Source organism: Nilaparvata lugens, chromosome X (assembly GCF_014356525.2).
Source record: "Nilaparvata lugens isolate BPH chromosome X, ASM1435652v1, whole genome shotgun sequence".
Classification (NCBI taxonomy): Eukaryota; Metazoa; Arthropoda; class Insecta; order Hemiptera; family Delphacidae; genus Nilaparvata; species Nilaparvata lugens.
In genome coordinates, this window is record NC_052518.1 from 80,221,158 (window position 1) to 80,244,197 (window position 23,040).

At 33.9% G+C, this 23,040-nt stretch overlaps 1 protein-coding gene across 5 annotated transcripts in view; it reads right to left on the reverse strand.

The window, feature by feature from the left end:
- Positions 1-23,040, reverse strand: part of LOC111056645 (set1/Ash2 histone methyltransferase complex subunit ASH2) — a 66,253-nt gene that overhangs the window by 14,552 nt on the left and 28,661 nt on the right. For all 5 annotated transcript variants that reach the window (XM_039441692.1, XM_039441696.1, XM_039441693.1 and 2 more), the window contains 4 exons: positions 20,358-20,563; positions 17,931-18,108; positions 12,689-12,833; positions 7,882-8,017 (listed from right to left, as the gene is read on the reverse strand). In XM_039441692.1, the coding sequence (XP_039297626.1) occupies positions 7,882-8,017; positions 12,689-12,833; positions 17,931-18,108; positions 20,358-20,563 (665 nt within the window). The remainder of the gene's footprint in view (positions 1-7,881; positions 8,018-12,688; positions 12,834-17,930; positions 18,109-20,357; positions 20,564-23,040) is intronic.

Here is a 23,040-nt window from a genome sequence, read left to right on the forward strand (position 1 = left end):
GCACCCCATTCAGTCACCAAATTACTTCTTCATTCAATGCATTTAGCATTTTATTTGTAGTGAATGCAAAATTAGGATCGTGATAATCATATAATGATTACTCTATAATAAGAGGTGAAAAATGTCAATTCTCTTCGATATTTCTTAAGATTATTCAATAAAAGAATATTCAATACTAGCAGGTAACACGTGCTTCGCAAGGGTCTATTTTAAAACTTAACGTAATGAAATGTAGAAGAATTTAAAATAGGCCTATAAGAGTCCTCGGTTGATTAAGAATTTATATGCAACATTTCAAGTAAATCAGTCCAGTAGTTCAGATGTGATGATGCGTCAAACATGATTTTCCTATCCTTTACACGTGTATAAGTGTTTAAGCCAGTTCTATACTATAATAAAGGAAATGAATGAGAATAAATTTTGAAAGGTTTGAGATATCGATGTGCTGTTTTCACCATACCTTTTCTCTGGAAATCCTGTATCGGAATTATGTATCATATGCCCACCTTTCAATTAAAAAAAAGAAGTTGGATTCAAAATTGGGGTTCCAAATAGCGGAAAAAATTTGGGTGCGACGGAAAACCTGTTTTTATCATTCGAAGAGGATCCCCAATCATACCTATCTTCTAATTTCCCTTTTAAGATAAATGTTCAGCTGCTTCCATACAACAACTGGAAGCATGACAAATAATTGAAAACTTGACAAACTGAAAACTTGATGTAATCAAATCTTGAAGAATTGAAAATAGGTCCATAACCATCCTCGGTTAACCAAGAATCTATATGCAAAATTTCAAGTTAATCAGTCCAGTAGTTAAAGCCCAGGCCACACCAGACTCGCTCCCGCGGCGGTAGCAAAGTTAAAAAACTCCTTAATGTGTCAAACATAATCTTATCATAATCATATATACTTTACACGTGTATACGTGCATAATCCAGTTCTTTCCTTTATTACAGTTTAGAAGAGGATAGATGGATGGATGATCATTGTTATTTTACTAAAAGATAAAATAAGTTTAATAGTTTCCCTTTTAGAGGGAGTTTTGACAACCCACAAAACTCATTTTCCATTTGAAGATATAACGAAAAGGTGCATAGGACCTTTTTTTGCTCAGCTTGCCAAAATACCCTCATTCCAATATTAAAATTTTCGACTGACTGTACAGTGAGTCAGTCATTCTATCAGGGCTCGAATAATTTTGAAATTTGAATTAAATAATCATGGAATGGAATAATTTCTTTATGTAAATATCAAATCCTTTATTCAAAGACATATTAACTGCATGCGTCTTCATATTCAAATTCAAATTTATTTCTCAAAAAACATACACAATTATAATAATCTAATATTATAACATATAAAAATAATACAAGAAAAATACTATTAAATATATAAAATGATCCCAAAACTGCAGTATATTTGTTTTATGTCCATCTATGTTTAAGGAGTAGCCTACAAGGTAAAACCTGTGCGTAGACCTAAGTTGCAGTAATATATTTATTCAATATAAACTAAGAAATTAAACCAAAATAAGAACAAAGATTAGTGGAACTTACACACAAATATAAATTTGTAGATTAAACTAGATAAAAGTTAGTAAAACACAATAATTATTATTCTATGATAAAAAAAACAAGAAACGGTGCTTAGAAGATTTTTTCTTCAGTTTTATTTGATCTTATCCATTCCTAAATCTCGCAATTTTGTTTTTTGCTCCGGCTTGTATTGGCAACAAAATGAGTAGGAACAAGATTTATTATCCTCTGTGATAAGTAAGTGAATTGTCTTCTACATACATTCAAATCCATCCTCTCTTGATGGAATGTTTCTCTAATAGGACGTAAATTTAAATTCAAGTTTCTTTCACGAGGAAGAAATTTATTTTTATTCCTCTTAATATCAATTTTTTTATGTACAGCTGTAGATCGCTTGTAGGATAAAGTCTGAGTTTGCCTAGAATTGTTTTAATAATATATTTTTGAATTATGAAAAGTTTTTCAAAATGTGTGTTCAAGGCTCCACCCCAAGCTCTTATTCCATATTGTAAGACAGCTTGTGCATAAGAGAAGTAGATTAATCGAGCTATTTTCAAGTTATTTAGTTCTCTAATTTGATGAAATTTATATATTAGAAATTTTATTTTTAAACACATGCTGTTTAGCCTATATGAATATTCCATCTCAGATATGGATCCAACAGTATTCCCAGGTATTTTACTCGGTCCTTTTTTCGAATTTCAGGACAAAAGCAGTGATTTGTTGATTGTTGACAATTGCAGTTTACTTGGTGTATTTTAATACTTTCTATTTCATGAGGTTGTGTTTGGGCATTGTGTGAGAAAGTCATGAATACGCTTTTAGAAGCATTTAAAGTAAGCAGATGTTCATCGAGCCATGATTGTGCTACTCTGAGACCATTTTCTGCGCTAAAGCGCACGTCCTCCCAGGAATTGCCAGTGAAAGTGAGAGCGGTATCATCAGCAAAGGATACGATTGAGCAGTTCCCAATGTCAACTTTAAGAAAATCATTAATATAAATTTGGAAAAGTATTGGTGATAAAACAGTGCCTTGAGGCAGACCATATTCAGTAAGTTTCTTATTACTTGATAAAGTATTCAGCGTAAGTAGTTGATACCGTTCAGTTAGATAACTATTGAATAGTTTGAGAGGTGAGCCTCTGATTCCAAGGTGTTCCATCTTCTCTAATAATCTTGACTGGGATACAGTGTCAAAAGCCTTTGCCAAGTCTAAGAAAGTTGTTAAAGTTTTCTTTTTACTGTTGAGGTTTTCAATTATTCTTTCCAAAAAGTCGGATATTGCATCTTCTGTTGATATGCCACTCTTAAATCCATACTGATTTCTATTGATAATTCTATGTTTATTCAAATAACTTACTAGTCTCTTCTTTATAATTTTCTCCATTATTTTAGCTAAATTATTTATTAAACTTATTGGGCGATAATTTGAGGGGTTTGATTTATCACCTGATTTATAAAGAGGAACAACTTTAGCAACTTTAAATAGTTTAGGAAAATAACCTACCAAAAAACATTTATTTATTATCATTTTAAGAGGCTCTACAATATAGGAAGCTATTTTTTTCAGACAGGCAGAACTCAAATTGTCTACTCCAGGAGAAGAGTTACTTCTGAGAGAACTGATTGTGTCTATTATTTCATCATTGTTTGTATCAGCCAAATAAAATGAATTGAATGAGGGGATTGACGAATCGGCATGAGTACGTTGACTAGGGCTGTTATTTATTATTTTATTAGCATATAATTGACCTACATGCGTGAAATGGTGGTTTAGAACTTCGGGATCTATATTGGGTATTTTTTTATCTCGTTTTATATTCAATAGATCATTGATACACTCCTATGTCTTTTTCGAATTGCCTCTGCTTTGGAGTAGTATATTATTATAGTAGTCATACTTAGATTTTTTATCATGTTGTTTAATGTGTTTCTGTAGTTTTTATATAGTGATTTGAGAAAGTTGTTTTGAGGCTGTTTTTTTAATTTCTGATGCATTTTATCTCGTTTTCTTATTGACGTTATTAATCCTGCAGTTATCCAAGGCTTGAGAGGCTTTAGTTTGTGTGGTACGATTTTTATTTGGGTTGCATTTCCAATCTCAGTGGATAATGCATCAACGAATAATTCAACAGCATTTTCAATATTTAAATCAAGTTGTGATGCAACCTCGGACCAATTGTACTTCTTAAGATTATTTATCAAATCATGGTAGTTTATAGATTTTCTAGTGTTAACACTTGGTTCAGTTCTACCAGTATTTTCTCCAAGACCAATGTTTATACAAGTCAGATAGTGGTCAGTAATACTTGTTTTCATTATTGATCCAATAATAGACTCACAAACATCGTTTGTTTTTCTGTAAAATATGTGATCAATACATGATTGGCATCCGTTTATTTCTCGAGTAGGTTTATTAATGTAAGATTTAAAACCATTTGATGACAAAAGATTGAAATATTCATTAACAAAGTTTGTGTTACTGTTTATATCTATGTTTGTATCACCGATGATTATTATGTTTTGACTATTTTCATGTTTCAAGTAATCAATGCAATCATTCAGACTATTGAGAAAAATTTGCAAATTAGAAGAAGGTGAACGGTAAATAGTAACTATTGTTAATTTAATATTTTCATCAGGTATACTGACACTCAGTATTAGAGAATTACATTCGAGTATAAGAAAATTTATGTTTTCAACATTGAATGTGTTCCTAGTAAAAATACAAACTCCATCGCATTTATTCAGTCTACCTGGTACACTATGAATTGAATAATCATTCAAACTGTAATTAATTGTGCTATCGTTAATCCAAGTTTCACTAAGTGCTATAAAATCAAATTTAGTATCACAATTCCCTAGAATATATGCTAAGTTATCAAAGTTTCTATTCATACTTCTTATATTCATGTGACAAATATTCACAAATCTACATGGCTCAGTGGTATAATTTTGCGGTTTGAAATTGAAAATATCATCTACTTGAATTGTATTGTATGACTCAACTGAGATTTCATTTTCAAAATTATTTATTAAATCATTCGTCATATTCATAGAGTAAAAATAAATTTATCACAATAAGGTAAAAGGCTCCAAAAACTAATCTGTTAAACAGTAGTGAAAAATGAGAGTCAATTGTTTTTGATATGTGATGAGCCAGCAAAATGTTAAGGTTTTCGTATTTCTGTTTGAATGACACAATTTCGAGTTGGCTCTTAATAAGTGTAGTGATATAAAAGGTTTTCGACCTCTGCTCTAAATACAATATTTTATTGGCCATAGTCTGTTTTTGAATTGCTCTAATATAGCAGGGACAAGTTGTATCATTTACTAGATGTTTATCATACTTTTTAATGTTCTTGCAATTGGCACATATAGGCGCCTGTGATTTGTTAGGGCAAGTTTTGTATTCGTGATTTTCTTGAGCACAGAAACCACAGATTGTGGTTTCTGCTTTACAAAATTTTGAGGTGTGGCCAAATTTCAAGCATTTGAAGCAACGAGTTACTGATGTGTAATCTTTGACTCGACAAGAGGTCCAATCTACATAGATTCGTCCCTTATTAATTATTTCTCGTCGAATATCAGGAGAACATTCGATTACCCAATGGGTGTACTCTCTCTCTCTTTCTTACCTACTTTAAATAATGGATTGAATTCTTTATCAAATTTTTCTTTATTTATTGTGTTTGAGAAATTCCTGTTGAATATTTCTATACTTAAATCACTCTGGCTCAATTCTTTAGATACATTATATATAATTACTCTAGGTTTTTTCAACGAAGGAGTACAATTTCTAAATCTTTATCATTAATTAGTTTGTTTCCTAGAACTTTTACCTTGTCCTCGGATGGGTCCATCACCAATAACACTCCACCTCCACGTACATTTACCGCTTTTTTTATTTTCAGTGATATTTCTTTCGGAATTGTTTTTTTAAAGTTTCTCTGACTTTTGCACTGCTTTCACTATCACTTCCTGTTACCACTGCAGGCTTCACTATCACGATGTTCTTCTTCTCGGTTATCTTGCGCACTAATTTTTTTCCAGTCAATTGTTGCTGCTGTTGCTGCTGCTGTTTATTTATTTCAATTGGAACTTGCACTACTTCTGCAAATGATCTTGTAGCAGTAGTAGTGGGTGGCTGTCCTCTCTTGAAGTCCGATGGGAGCTGGTTTATGCTTTTTTCCAATGTGTCCAGTCTGCAGAGAACATTGTTCTTTTCTTTCTCCTGGGTTTTTTCCTCGTTTCAACTCTGGTTATGATCAATGCCAGCTTTTTGCACAGAGCACTGTATTGACCAAAATCCGCTCGAGATAGCTTTTTTTCAAATGTCTCACTGCCCCATTTAATGAGATCGGAGTAAAGATCGTGAAGAGTTCCCACGTCTTCCAGTAAACTCTGGCCCATGATTCTGCTCGCATTTTGATCCTCCAAGTTGATGAAGCTGCATCTCTCCGAATATTCATCTTCCTCCTCAAACTCTGGAGCTAGAAGAGGCGGCAATTTCACCGGTGTACGGAATTGAGATCCCGAACTACACTTCATAACACTACGAATACTTTTCAACTGTTATAGTTTAAAGACAATAATTTTATTATTGCTGACGGCTAGAATACTGTTTGCTAATTCTACAGTAAGACTACGCTGGCACTACGATGTCTACTCTACCGCGTTCGGCTAACGACTCAATATTGCCGATACAGCATTGATGAAACTGTAGACGTTTATTTAGCACTTTGTCTCAAAACTGTTATAGCTAAAAAATTAATAATCCATGCCACGTGTAGGCCTATACATTGCATAAGGAAAAAAGTTTCAAAACCATCCCCCAGTTGCACGTACGTCGGTTAACGTTTAATCACGATAAAATGCTATACTTTAACAAAACAGAAATTTCAAGCGATAACGCTGATTAAACTAACCGGTGTAAAAAAATTTAATTTCTGATTAGTTGTCACCATTTTAACGGCGATTAGCTGGAATGAAGAAAATTTGGTTGCACAAAGGTAAAAATAAAAAAATAACGCCGGTTAAATTAATCGACGTAAAAAATTTTAACAGGTCATTCACGAGGAATTAAATCCAACTAACGCCGATTAGGTACCTACTAATAGTTGTCTTCCAATTAGTTTTTGGTAAAAAAACTACAGAATTCAAAGAATAAGCTAAATATATGAATGAATTTCATCCGTTAATAAAATAGAGAAGTGTATTTAGCTAATATTAGCATTCGAAATTAGATTCTGATTTTTGAGGTTAGTTTTTGATCTGGTTCGTCTGCAGATATAATAGCTCTACACAGGCGACAGACAGAACATTTTTATGGCGCATGCGTAATGAATAGTCACCGCTTCAATAACATAACCTCACTTTTGTGTCATTTGTTCAGAACTTGCACCAGTTATAGAATAATAATATAAAATATAGAATAAGTTATAGAATAATAATATAAAATATAGAATACTAATTCTATAACTGGTCTAAGGTTCAGAATAATAACATCTGTCGGTTAAACTACAGAGTTGCTGGATTGTGAAACCGTTAAAATATTGGTTAGTTAACGAGAAAACTTAATCGGGATTAAAAACTAACCTATCTTTACCTTTATACCTTCTTCTTCATCCATTACCCACAATTGTAGGATCGATGGCGACATCTTTGTAGAACAGAAATGAATCCGTGAATAGAAAAAACGAAACGCTTCATTTTAAAATGAAACGAATAGAAAAAACTAACGCTGATTTGTTAATCGGCGTTAATGTCCATATTTAACAGACCTACGTACAACTGGCCATATGTTTTTTTCTAAACAGATGTTTTTGAAATAAATTCTTTGATGCAGCTGCTTCACATTCACCATATTATTATTCAGAGTTTGTGAAAATGTAAATATTTATTAATTATCAAAACAATACTATTATTATATTTATAATAAAAATATTATCATAATTATTAAAAATATTTATCAATTATCAAAAAAATATTATTGAGGTAGAGTGGTATCAGGTAGAAAGCAATAATATAATAGAAAATATGTTCCTTTTTTAATTTCGATCATATGATTTGGTTATTTTTTATGGAATCGTATGTACAATTAATGAAATTTGACCATTAATTCTGAAAAATCTAGAGGGAAAATTGAAATTTGGGCTTCGAGGTGCACGAGATTGATATTTTTAGAATCTATGTGCAAAATTTGGAGATCTAAATAATTCCCGTCTTTCCGGTATGCAATCCTCAAGTTGACATGTTTTGATGCGAACAAACGAACACACGAGCAAACGAACAAACACAACCCTACTCTCTCTTATTATATAGACGACATCTGTAACAACTCACCCTGTCTTTGTAAGTCTGTGGAATGTGAGAGCGACTGTTATCCGTAGGAAGCACTATCAGACATCCCAGAGTATCTCCTTCGCCAAAGCCTCGGCTGAAGTGCTTTCCTCTGCATTCATGAAAACGAGTTCCTTTCCTATTTTTCAGCAAAAAACCAGCTCATATATTTGAAGTATAATTCAACTTTGAAATTTCATACATTACGTCAGTATGTTCAACAAAACTAGATGTGATTATGAATTTAAAAGCATATTAAATTCTAATTAATTCTATTCTTCCATATAAAATTCTATACGTTGTCAAATAAAATTTCATTTTTTGCAGTATTAATCACATTTAGTCGTGTTGAACATACAGATGTCATACATGGATAAATTTGAAAAAAAAATTAAATATGATAGAAAATCTATTCAAAATAAATAATTTTGGTCGTGTCATAGAAGAAAATGGGGTACTGATCATATGATTTAATTTATTTTCAAATTTATCCATCTATGACATCTGTATGTTCACCAAGACTAAATGTGATTAAAACTGCAAAAAATGAAACTTTATTTGACAACGTAAAGAATTAAGGAATTTTATATGAAAGAATAGAATTAATTCATCTATGAAGTCGGTATATTCAAGACTTTTTGTGACTACAAAAAAGTAGAGCAATAGACAGAGAATAAATTGCATTTTTGGGAGTGAAAAATATAACTTTAAAAGTCATGGATGATTGATATCCAAATCTGTTCGATGAATAAGGAAGTACAAGGTGCGCCAGAGAAAATTACTTATTTTAAAGGTCAATAAAAACAAAAGTACTTTGGATATTGTTTCCATCTTTTTTATATGAGAATAAAAAATCCCAATTATTTTCCATGTAGTCTTGAAAATGACATCAGACCAATGGCGACCCCCTTGCGCATATACTGATAGTCGATTTTTGAAATTCTGTTGCAGTATATCAGGCATGTTGGCAACGGCGTCGCGAATGTTGTTCTTAAAGTATGCTATGGTCTGTGGTCAATCGACATAAACCAGGGATTTCACAATACCTCATAAAAAATCGCATTGAGGAAACGACTCTTGTCAAATGACCGCGACTTCAGGCTGGTTGTCAATCAGCATATCACATGCATTTTGACGGGCAACAAAATCGCGTTCAGTCAATTCTTGAACAACAGCCAATTTATAGGGATGAAGTTGAAGGTCTTCATGGAAAATTCGTCGAACAGTGGAGTCAGAAATTGCCATAGCAGCTGCGTGTTTGCGAGCCAAACGCCGGGGAAAACGCACAACTGACTGCTTCACTCTTTAGATATTTTCTGGAGTTCTGATGGTTCGTTGAAGTCCATTTCTGGGTTCAGCGACACTTCCACACTCCTGAAATGAGTTAACCCAAGACAGAATCAAATTATGGCCAGGAACGAGTCTGTGGGGAGGAATTTCAAATCGAGCGCGGAAGGTGATCGACCATTAGAAAAGAAGCTCTCAACTGCGAAGGTCCACTGCTCTCTAGACCGGAGCATGATGGCTATTTACTTGAGGGAGGATAAATTTGAGAAATTCCTCCTCCAGATGCGACCCCTCCTGCCCCTCTACACGACCAATTCCCCGCGTGGGATTTTTTTCAAATAAGTAAGTTTCTTAAAAGATGCCAAATGATTGACAGGAGGCAATAGTTGTCCCCATACACAAAAAAGGATAGAAAGAGGAATGAAGCTTTAGAAGAATTTCTCTCCTCAGCATTCCCAACAAAGTCTTATCTAAAATAGTCCTCAATCGAATTGAGAAATACTCAAGTGAAATAATCCGAGAACATCAATTCATGAAAGGCAGGTCTACAACAAATCAAATATTTATTCTTGTCGAAGATTTATTCTTCTTCAAATATTTAAGAAGTTGTCGAAGGAATGGGAATTCAACAAAGAGTTTCTTGCTTTATTTATCGACTTTCTAAAAGCGTATGATAGTATAAACAGATAGAAACTGTGGAATCAACACACTAGCGTTTGCTGATGACGTGGTAATTTTTTCAGAAAAAATAGATGACCTAAGTCAATTAGCAAAAGTGTTCATGGAGGAATTAGGGAAAATTGGACTGATAGTAAATAATACAAAAAAGAAATCTGTACACTTCACAAGAAATTGAGATAACATAGACCAAGGTTCTCTCCAAGTGAACGGTCAGTACTTTGAAAAAGTAGACATTCTCAAATATTTAGGCGTTGTCATTTCTGAAGAAAACACAGAAGTAACAGAATAGGCTAAACCTTGCGAACAGATGTTTCTATGCATGCAACAAACTTATGTCCTCAAAATTGTTATCACAAACTACGAAAATTAAAATATATAAAACCATTATCAGTCCAATATTGCTCTATGGTGCTGAGACATGGAAGTTAGATAGAAGGGAGGAAAGGAGATTGATTGTATTTGAGAACAAGGTCCTTAGAAAAATCTATGGATCTATAAATGAGGGAGAAGAGTGGAGGAAAAGACACAACAGAGAACTTCGAGACCTTTATAGGGAGCCAGATGTAGTATGCGAGTTCAAGTGTAGAAGGATCACATGATCTGGGCATATTTTGAGAAGACCATGTTGGGCATGTTTTGACTGAGCATGTTTATCTCAATCAAGTGTTGAAAAGAAATCCAAAAGGACGACGACCGAGTCAAGTGAAGGCCGATATGGAGAGAATTGGAGCAACCGAGGAGGACGCGGAGAATCGAGAGAGGTGGAGGGGCTTCGTTGGTGCGGCTAAATATCTACTTAGATATGTATGGCCATGGCAGTAAGTAAGTTTTTCTGGCGCACCTTGTATTTTTTCAAGTGTCAGTAGTTGGTAGGTGGGATAAAATTTTGCAATAGTCAAGAGCAAATTTAAATCATCGTCTGTCATTGCTGGATGGAACCAAGGATAGTGTAAAGCAGGTTGCCTCGATCGCGTTTACGTACGCGCATGAGATGGCATGAGCCTACGTCAAACTCCGACCTCTCAGCCGGCTTCCCATAAGAATTACATACAAAACACCGCGTCAAATATCAATTCCTCACATAAAAACCGCTGTATTGATAAAAATATGAATATGCGTTTCAATTCAGAAAGAAACAAGCTTCACATCAATGTGTATTTTGAAAACATTAATTTATTTCGAAAAGTGCAGAAAGTCCTTGAATCTATCACTATATTCAATCGGTAAAACCGATTCATATTTGTGAAAGGGCTGGTAACTTATTTGTTTTGGACTTATTTTAAACAATAATACGACAAAATAAAGTGAACAGATTTAATTTTATGCTGGTTGTCCAATTATATTTTAAAATGATTGTTTCTTATTTGACAATCGTTTGTGAAAGCTGATAGTGTCGTCCCCGGAATGCTAGTTGCAAACATCTGTATTAATGACTATTTGTTCAAGACTTTATTTATTGACAAATACCTAGAACCAATTTAGCGAATTCATGGAACTGTTCACCATGGTTATTTTTAGAACGTTGAACTGTCTGGTTACTAATAATTATTTCAGTTGTCTACTAGAAAGCGTAGTGCCAACACGTTGCTCTTGTATTGTGTTTTTGTTTCTGCTCAGTGCAGTATTATTATTATTGACAATTATTAGTATATTTTATTGATTATTTTCAAGGGACATAAATTTACAAAAGAAATATCATATTATTCACGGTAGAACTTTTTTTATTGTTTCAATGTGTCCATGGGATACTTATGAATGCAAAGAACACTTGTGTAGAGCAAGAATAGATCTTAATTATAATTTAAATACTTCAACTAATTATAACTTTGAATAACATAACATCAATTAATTATTCATGAAATGTTTCAACTACCTCACAGTACGGTAGTGTAATGCGCTTTATTTCTTGATAAAATAACAGCATTAAAGTAATTGAAAGTCGTGATTATCTTTTTTTTGTTCATAATTAGGATAAATAAAAATCTTTATAATGTTTAAATGATGTTCATACATTCTTAGGGCTTATCTAGACTGTTTATTTTTGTGATAATGCTAGGCAACCGTTGATGGGTTCGCATTGTTTCAGGAGTTGTTGATAAAATAACGTTAATATCCTGAAATTCCTAAAGAAGCTGTTAGTTCTTTCCACAGACCTCCATAAGGATGAATTTCTAAATGAGAATAGAATCTGCATAAGAGAAAGAACTAAAACGATGCAGAAAAAACTAGAAAAAGTACAAAAACGTATTTGAAAAGGTATTATCAAATCGAATCGTGTGCTAAAACGATTTGTTTTAGACTCGCCAGTAACATTTATAGGATTTTTACTGAAAATTGGTTTTGATATTGTTTCAAAGGGGATAAAATGCTGAACATTTTGATGTCATTTACTTCTATGTAGTGTTCATGGTTAATTTGCTATAAGGGCTCAAAGATAGGCATTTTTACGTTTGAATGAATGTTAAGCCGGGCCGAGAGGTCGCAGCATGACGTCACACCATAGCCGGCTGCGTTCTCCACGCGTCTTATGGGATCAAGGCAACCTACTATACACTATTCTTGGGATGGAACATGATATCATACATGAGACCATTCTCTACATCGGTTCAATTTAAATAAAAACTAAAACTACATATTAAGATAAGACTGTCTTATCAAAGAAGTCAAGAACAAAATTTGGCCCAAATGAATGAAACAAATCAATTATACCCACTTATTATGAGAAACTTGCTTGGTCAGATTTTCAAAAATAATTCTACTTAGATTCTCGAAATAGGGGGAGCATTGCTATCTAATTGAATTTCCGGCCATAAACTATGACAAAATGATAAAGTCTATTTACCTTGACCTCCACGAGTAACCAAACTTGTCATATCCAAGTGGAGCTTGCAGATTAGCGTACTCCTGAGCCCATCCCAACCTAGCTGCAGAGCCGTCAGGCATTTCTTCAATGACTGCCTCATAATACCAGCAGCCTCTACTAACAGCTACGAAAAAAGTAGAAAATCACAAACTAGAAAAGTTATACGTACGATGACACTGTTTGATAGCAATTCACATATTATTTGAATAAGATACCGGGAAATCGTGAGTAAAATAAGACAAAAACACTCGACGATAAAACACAAGTATTCAGTTATCAAAATAGCTCCGTAAAAACATTCTGAAAATCTAGTGCTTGAAGTGTGATTTTTTCACGTGTTTAAAGTTAAACTTCCCTATACATTGTCACCACTAATCGTGGATTTTGATTGAAGATCATGATTTTAAATATCTATGAGCTTAAATACATGCTAGTGAATCAAATCTCAGGTAATGCTATCACAAAAATAAGGGTATCGTGCAGAATATGATAAATGCAAATATTTTACAAGAATGCCATATTGGGAGACACCTGTTTCATAACGATTATTGTACACAAGTAATATTAGTATTGAATATTAATGAATTATCAGAAATTTGATGGTATCGTGAAGTTAAAGGCTTATGAATTAAACAATTGTTTTCTCTGTCCAATAACACACCAAATCGGAAAGCACATTCTCTTTCTAGAGACTGAGAAGCAATTTATGAGTTTTCAATTAAGCTCCAGAATACAGTATTATTAAATTTCTAAGAAAGGGTGACAATAGATTACAAAATTTAATAGCTCTATAAATTATCAAGAATTATTGCTTTTGGCACAGGGAATGGTAACAAAAGTGTACAATAGGAACTTGGATTTTTCATAATGTTGATAGGAAGCATGAAATGACTGGTAACATACAGCAAGCTAAAAAGTAAAAGTTCGAAGTTTCAAGTAAAAAGTAAGTTACAGTAACATAAAAAGTTACTGGGCAGGGTGAATGAAAAATTCAAGTACGGTCTTACAGCAAGTGCAAAGAAGGCACATTACCACCCTCATTATGTCTCAAATGTCTTAATATGTCAGCCTGGGAAGATGCAGATATGCGATTGAATTGAATGAACTTACATTCTGTAAAGCGGGCGATGAAGGCAATATTTAGTTCAATACATTTGAATTTCAAGCCACAGATAGGGAATAGAAACATGCTGTGTTTGTTGTGCAATAAATGTGGAAATGAGGATAGTATTATTGATTTTTCACAGTATGCTGTCAACTGGTCATATGAGCCCATACTGTCTAAATGTAGACGTGGACATATGAGATCTATAGAGCTGAGTATAGTGAGTATAGAACTGAATACGGATATTTCATTGAAGCCGTATGAACAAAGTATTTCAGGGAAAATTCAATAGCAAATTTCCTCCAAATAAATTTGTTTTTCTCTGACACCTAGAAAATACCTCCTCCGGTGGATTTCCTTGAAACTTATCTATACTGTACTAATTTTACTTGTTCGCAATTCAAAATTCAACTGAGTAGGTCTAAAATTGTTAGAAAATGACTAATAATAGCATTAATTTTAAAATAAAAATATGAGAATGAGTGACATTTTATTTATTTTCGTCTTGAAGTCATTAAAAGATGCTCTTTTTGATGTTATTTAATAAGATATTCTTATTGCCACTGTCTCTTGGTCCGCTACTGTTCTTGAGTAGATTACTTTGAAATAATTTATTTTCAATGTACAATTGAATCAAAATTTTAAATGAAAATTTATTTTTATTTTAATTACGATCATGTAGAATACTAGCAGGAACCCGTGCTCCGCAAGGATCTATTTTGAAACTTTACAAACTGAAAACTTGACGTAATGAAATTTTGAAGAATTGAAAATAGGCCTTTAACCATCCTTGGTTAATTAAGAATCTATATGCAAAATTTCAAGTTGACTAGTCCAGAAGTTCAGACGTGATGATGCGTCAAACATAATTTTCCTATCTCTTACGTGTAGGCTATAAGCCAGCTATTCACTTTATCTATATAAGTAAAAGTCGATCCTCAAATTTTGACATCCAATATCTTTTTTTGTGTCACTGAATTTGATGATTTCTTTTAGTTGTGTTTGTTATGCTCAGGAGCAGGTTTATGGCCTATCAAATCTATGATCCGACTTCAGGACTCTTTCCTACGGTCCTTCAAAGTTTACATGTAATCCTTATGGGAGAAGATTTGTGAGCCGGCCGCACACAGAAAAAAAATCATCATTGCGTCATCCAACAGCCGTCGGTAGATCTGTTTTTCTATTTTCTTTCTACTGATTCACAAAACTTTAATTCTAATCATAATGCCGCGGTACGAACGACGTCCAAACTTGGGTGGTAGAACTCGAAATGCTGTAAATTTAGAATATGCACGGGAAAATCAGCAGCAAGGAGATATGCCCTTGCATATCTCCTGCATTCAACTATATCTAAAAATACAAACTGCTGCACAACTGACTAAGCACATAGAAGTCCATATTGAGATAGGAATGTAAATACTGATTGTTGGTTAATTTTTATAAAAATATAGTGCATCAGATTAAGCTAAGGTGTGCTTAACCTGAGGAGGCGCGGCTTGGAGTTACTAAGTGTTGATCTTATGGAGATTGCCTTATCACACCGTTCCACGCCATGCCCGATTCAGTGTGTGTGTGAGTTCTTTCATTTAAACCAATAAGCAAGAAGCACATGGATGCAGAATGCCGCATCGCGCCTCCTCAGGTGAGCATCCAGCTAAAGTTTGTCATGAGATGCATTAACTATTTGGCGGTAGGAAGTTCGCCGGGCCAGCTAGTTATAGATATAGACCATATCTATACGTTAATTGTTAACGACTGCAAGAGATAGAACTGTGGAACAGAATAGTGGTGAAACAATGATATCGCCAGAAGTGTCTCAAACACAATAGTAGGTACTCCATGAATTTTTTGAAAGTGATTTAAAAAAAAATGTTAAAGCAACAGAACTGAAAGTTGTCAACCTATCATTACCTCCATTAATTTAGAGAGGCTAATGTTTGAGCCGAATGTGAAGAATGTCTGTTTGTTTGTTTGTATGTTCCCTATAGACTTGAAAACTACTTGACACATCGGCATGAAACTTTTGGAATATGATGTTGTGTGAATATTGGGGATGGTTTCTAAACAGAAATTTTAATATGGGGGGGGGGTAATAATAATAATTTATAAATCTATTTTAAAGACCTATGTTTTCGAAATTGGCTACCGAAGAACGAAAAGATGATCATGATTCAAGATCATATTGTGACAATATGATTTAGCATTTAAAGTTACCAGCTGTAATATACACACGTCACCCTGTGATAAATTGTGTAATAGTATTAAAATGGTAGTTTGGAGTTGAAGTGTAGTTGATTGGTACCAGCTGTAGATAATGTTTCCTTAGAAGACCTATACAAATAATTATCACTCCCCATCATTGAGAAAGTGGAAAATGTTGGGAAAAAATTATTCACCTCATAAAAGAGAATTGTTCATATTGTAGCCTATTCATTAATAAAAATACTAAAGAATGACAGAATAATTTACAATTTTTTTTGGAATTTAGCTTAGCTTATATTCATCCTAAAATGGAAGATGGAAAGAATATGGAATTCTGTGTGATTCATCGTACATAGAATATTTCCTGGACCATCAATTAGTTGACAATTAACAACTATGAAAACAATAAATTCATCTGATTTAACCTATCTATTTTTTTTTTAATTTACACTTTACTGATAGATATCACTACTAATGAATGCTGCATGACTAAGCACATAGGAAGTCCGTATTGAGATGTAAATGAAAATATTGTTTGTCAGATGAATTTCATGATTCACCAAATAAATTCAAGTGTGACATGAGATATATTGACTTTTTGGCGGTATCAAGTTCGCCGGGTAAGCTAGTTGTAAATAGAGCTTCATTATTAAGTCAACGCTGAAAAAAGACAGGCTCAATCACCAATAATACTATAAATTCTCTGAGGGACCAGTAAACCATTAGTTCAATCACTTCCACTACAAGAGTAGTTCAATCACTTCCATTATGGACAATCAATACGTATGAAATTTATTAGCTACAGAATAAAAAACCTTTGATTGAAGTATCCCCGACTACTACAATATGAATAACCATTTGGATCAAATATAAGGAATTACTTACATCTTTCACCAACTCGTTCTTTTTATTCACAAAATATTATCGAAAAATATAAATATAAGATATTGAATGAACTCACGGCTAGTACTCAAGTTTGTCTTTTTCTGGCCGTGCTACAAATAAATCAATAAATGTAGGTATATGTTTGACATTTTGTTTTTGTAATCTTGTAGTTTATTAAGAAAGTTTTCAATAAGATTTTTGATGCAAATAAAATTTGAATTTTAAATGGAATTATCAACAAACTTCTAACCAAAGAAAATCTCTGTGCTCTGTTCTAATCGGAATGTATGAGAATCCATATACAGCTGATAGGAGCAAACCGAACTGGCCAAGCATACAACAACACACGTGGCAAGCTCGCGCTTTCGATCAATGCAAATTTAATTCGATCAGCTGATTGATAAGATTATTTCAAGCTTTCCAATGATGACAACATATGTTAGAATATCATGTGTCAATTTTCTCAGTTCCATATGGCGATCACCTTCCCATGTTCATAACCTTACTTAATAGGATCCTTTTTCATCCTTTAAAACTTTAGAGACAAAATATCTCAAAATCCGTTATTAGTGCGCGTCTAGCATGTTTGAAGAATATTTGTGCAAATTTTTAAGTCTGTAGGCCAATTAGTTTGAGCTGTAGTGTGATTTTACATAAAAATTTTCGAAAAATGCCCTCTCCTGAACCCCCCCTGTGCTCCTGATCGGAATTTTTCTGCATAAATCTAATTTTTTTTCGTAGCTGAACAAAAAAGTTCCTCGTGACTCTGCTGTGCAATGAGCGGTTGAAAAGTACAAAATTTTTGGGGGGCCCCAGCTCCCTCAGGGGGGCAAATTTCTGAAAATACTTTCTTGGTGGATGTCTTGAGGCTGCCATAAACAAATGTGCAAAATTTCAAGTTTTTAGGCTCAGTAGTTTGGGCTGTGGTGTGATTTCAGTCTGTCGGGACTTAGCCTTTTATAGATATAGATTAAATTAGAATATGACTTGACCTTATCTACTGCATCAATAAACTTTTGAATAACTAACCGTGTGTGGCTCTAACCATACAGTAGCCTTTATCTCCAGTTACAGTCAGCCTATCTTCGGAAATTCTCAACTGAGGGGCTCTGTCGTGAAGTGCCAGTAGCACTGAAGCTGGGCTGAGGGTACGATACAGCCATCCAGGAATTGGCTTGCCGGCCCAATCACTGCTCTCATCAAATTCCTGGCAACCACACACACAAAATATACTATTATCAAAAGGTTTTCTCCAATATTTGAGAATATGATTCACACTATCAGTAGCAAAGAAAACAATAAAGAAATTCTTCAACTGTCTGTGATGTTCAGTAAACAACTTACTGATGTTTACAAGAGATGACCATCAAATTTTTTATCTTGCCATCAAATTACAAATCAAGCAGACAAGTAAGACAATGATGTGGTCAGAAATGGATGTTACGGTGAAATAGTTGTTATTAAAATATTATATTTCTAGATCAGAGTAAACTATTTCTTGGATCCCTTTATCAATTTCCTTGGCTACGTTCCCAGTGATTTTGATAATGAATCCTGTAGGTAATTCCATTGTTGATAATTAGGTAACAAACGAAACTAGCATCTCAAATTATTGTTTGTTACCAGTATCTTGAATCAAAATAAATTGGTGGTTTTCACATAGTCATTTTCTTTCAAATAAAAAAATCTAGTAACGTTACACCACACAGAAAACAGCTGTTCTATATTGAGGTTTGTAGACTCAAAAGACAGTCTTCCTTATGACATAACTTTGACTGGATTCATATTTTGCTTTGGCTGGACAGTCTTCCATTTAAAGATGTAGTCTGAGTGCCTTCGAAACTGTCGCTGTTTCACTACTAGCCACTTGAGTGCTGTTGTGAAACTGGATTTGATACTTCAATATAATACTGATCCTAACATATTTATGTCAAAATACCGTATGTAGTAATATTAGGCTATATACAGGGTGGTTCTTAATTATGGTAAAATAATTTAATTTAATACGTGAAAGTAGAGGTAAAAATAGGAAAAAAAACGTTCTAATAAACATATATCCATAAACGCTTCATTAGCGAGCTATACAGAGTGAAAGATTTCGCCCGGAATTCAGTACCTCTGGTGAAATACACCGATGCTGAATTGTTTGGGGACTAGTTTTTGAAAAACTTATGCTGGATTCATATGGAAAAATATCTGAAAAATTGAATAAAACTAGTCTGGAAGCTGTAGTGTGAGTAGTTTTTGAGAAAAAAGTTGAAAACCTGTATATTATATGATCAGTAAATCTAAAGGTAGTGAAAGAGTGACATATTTTATACACAAGGCCAAGTATAGCGTCTTTATATTTCATGAACTCAACTGAATCATTGAAGTCCTACATGTAATCTAGTCAATGGCCATGTTTCAATAATGTGGTCTTAGTACTGTAACACGCTCACCAATATACGAGGGTAGGCTGATAAGTGATGCACATAGGCTTGTAGAAGGCAAACAAAAGCAAATAGCAAGATTCGGTAAAAAATAAATTAAAGTACAAACCTTCAACTTCAAAATCATATATTTATTTTTCTACATAGTCACTGTTAAGCATTACACATCTCTCCCAACGTGTTACAAGTTTTTTTATTCCGTCACTGAAAAATTCTTCCGACTTTTCTTGAACCCACGACGCGACAGCTGCCTTCACTTCACTGTCTGAGCTGTAATGATTTCCCTTGAGGTCTCTCTTGAGTAGAGGAAAAAAATAAAAATCACAAGTTGCAAGGTCGGGAGAATACGGAGGGTGGGGAATCGGTTCAAACTTCAGGTTTCTCAGAGCCTCTTCAGTTGCACGCGAAGTGTGTGGCCGAGCGTTGTCATGTTGCAAGATTATTGGCGCCAGGCTGCCTCTAACACGACAAACTCGACGTCGGAGGTGTTTCAGAGTCTTTATATACTGAGCAGAATTTACCGTTGCCCCTCTTTCCAGATAATCAGTCATATAAACTCTGCGAGCATCCCAAAACACAGTCAAAAGATTTTTTTTGCGGACGGTTGTGTTTTGAACTTTTTCACAACAGGAGAATGTGGATGACGATATTCAGCGCTCTGCCTATACGGTAGACCTATCAACAGTATCGTCACAATAAACAGCCTTTAAATGAATCTCACTAGGATTCACTTTCTCAGCAGTTAAAAATTCGATAACAGCGCGTTGTTTAATTCGCGTTGACATAACACCAGAACACGACGCCATACTTTCACTAACAAAACCAAACTGGATGAACACAACGCCTTCAAACTGTGCAGCCGTGTAGAGGAGAAATAGTACTTCCACATGCCACCAGATGCGCTTCTAAAGTTTATTTAGTTTGTGCTCTACAAGCATGTGTGCATTAGTTATCAGCCTACCCTCGTATTACTACAATGAAGCTACACGATTGTACATTCGAAAGACTACTTATGGTATCGAACCTGTCTAAAGGGAGCATTTGGATCGGGTTCCGCAAGGATATAACGATAACCGTCTTTGTTGTAGGGGTGCTCGAGAGGATATCCATGGGCAGGCAGCTTGGGCGCTGATAAGTCACCTGCCCCTCTCCCCTTCTTGCCTGCTCCGGTACCTCCCTCGCCCGGTACTTTTCTTTTCGCATTCCTTCCTTTCAAGCCAGTTCCACCACCTACAAAAACACACACATTCTATTGTCAATACCCATTGCAGCATAGAAGCATTGCATTACCATATAAGTTGAGATTTCATTTTCGATACTCTTTACTATAGACAAGGTTGCATAATGATATAAGTTGTATTAGTATTGTTCTTAGTGCAATAAGAATCGATTAAACCAAATACGTCCTCACAGTTCAACAAAAACGCCAATAAACCTACAAACAGCAAATTGACACAAATCATTAAGAAGTGGTAGAGTGGAAAATGTTACTTTCTAGTATATTATTTATTTACATTCTAGCATATTTCCCCGAGGCATGGTTCTATCTTCCTTCTATTCATTAACGATCTCCCTGCTGTCTTTGATGGTTCATCCTGTCTGATGTATGCAGATGATGTGAAGCTGTACAAAGCGATTTTGAGCCCTGATGACTGCCTTAGCCTTCAAATGGATGTTGATAAACTAAGTGTATGGTGTATGAATAATGGCCTTAGAATAAATATAGCTAAATGCAAAACTTTATCATTTTCCCGGCAGGTAGCTTCACACAGATGCATCTATAGTATTGATGGTATACCGTTGGAGGAGGTAGAGTCTTTTAAGGACCTGGGTGTGACTTACAGCTCTGATTTTACATTCAATAAACATATAGACCTTTTGTGTAGTAGGGCCAATCAGCAGATGGGGTTTATCCTGAGAACATGTTCACCTTTCAATGATGTCTCACCCATAATATTTCTGTATAAATCTCTTGTCCGAAGTATTCTTGAGTATGCGTCTGAAATTTGGAACCCTTATTGTAATGATCAAGTGCTACTTTTGGAGCGTTTACAAAATAAATTTTTAAGGTACATTTACTTCAGGAAATTCAATTTCAATTGTCCGTTTGACTTTCCCTCTGACACTCTGAGAAATATGTTTCAATTGAAATCATTAAAAACAAGACGAGATGTTAAGTCTTTAATTTTCCTTCATAGCTTATTAAATAATAAAATAGATTCCCCATATTTGCTTTCATATGTAAATATTTATATATCTACCATATCACGTCGCTCCACTTTCTCTTTTTTTGTGCCCCGGTCCAGAACTGTGAGTCACTATAATTCTCCAGTCAACAGAATTCAAAGACTTTTCAACTGTTTCTCTGGGCAACTGGACATCTTCTGGTTCTCTCGTGAAAAATTTTATAGAATATTAAACAGTCTATTGTGAGATATCCTTGCTCAGTCGTGTTGTCGATTATTTGTTGCTGTATATAGGTGTGTATCTATTTCGTACTACTCGTACTTCTTACGCATTCTGTTGCTTCATTGGCAGGTATCAGTCCTCTGACATTCATTTGTTAGTTTTATCCATTCTTTGTAACATTTTTATTTTCATTTTAGAACCTTTTCATTTCTATATTCCGTTTTATAATTGTATTTCTGTATATTTCTGTATATATCTTGTATTTCTATAGTTTTTTTTTCTTTTAACAATATTGCAATTGTAAGTTACTTTGTTCATTGGTTTTTTCATTGTATTGTTGTATTTCACGTATTGTATCTTGTATTGTTGTATTTGTGAAGGAGACACATTAGGGGTAACCTGTTGTCTCCATAAATAAATAAATAAATAAATAAATAAATATATATATTCTGAAGAACTCGCTCATGAACTATCATTCTGATTTAGGAATCCGCAGCTTGTAGGCTTTTCTGTAAGAGATTTCTGAAGAAGTTTGCTACCTAATGAAAAAATTATACCGGTAATGGAAAAAGAGATTATAATCGGTACTCTACAGTCTACATTCAGTATAAAACAACATATATTACACTAGAATATTAGTTGATATGCCATCTACTATCAATACTGCTCTACTAATATCTGAGTACACACTTCTTGAAGTCATCATGTAGTATTCACAACTATGTAAGTAGTATTTACTCAAGAATCATTATTCAAATAAGTAAATTTGATTTTTATTCTTTTATCAGTTGCTTACTAAATTTGAACTGAATTTATATTCAAACTCCATAATTATGATTTTCTCATCATCAATGAGGAAGACATCACAATAATTGATGTGGAGAGAGAAATTGACAACTCAGAGAATTTGCGGCGAGCTGTTTCGAATGTGGTTAGAAGAGAGACTTCCGAATCAGTGGCTAATAAAGGTGCATCTTCTTTTTTAAAAAATGATACTGTCATCAAGTCAACAAATTTCATTGCCAACATATTAAATAAGTATTTTATAAAATCAGGAAAATTCATGAACAATAACAAACAATGTAGGAATTGGAGTACCCAAGGGCCCCCGAATTCAAACACAGTTTTACCATCCTTTTGTAAATTATGACGATGTTGTCAAGGCTATTTTATCACTTAAACCAAAAAAGTCATATGGAATTGATGGAATATCAGCCTGGCTGCTACATCGATCCTATTCAAATATTATTGAACCATTAACCTATTTAATTAATGAGTCTTTCAGTCAAGGTCATTTC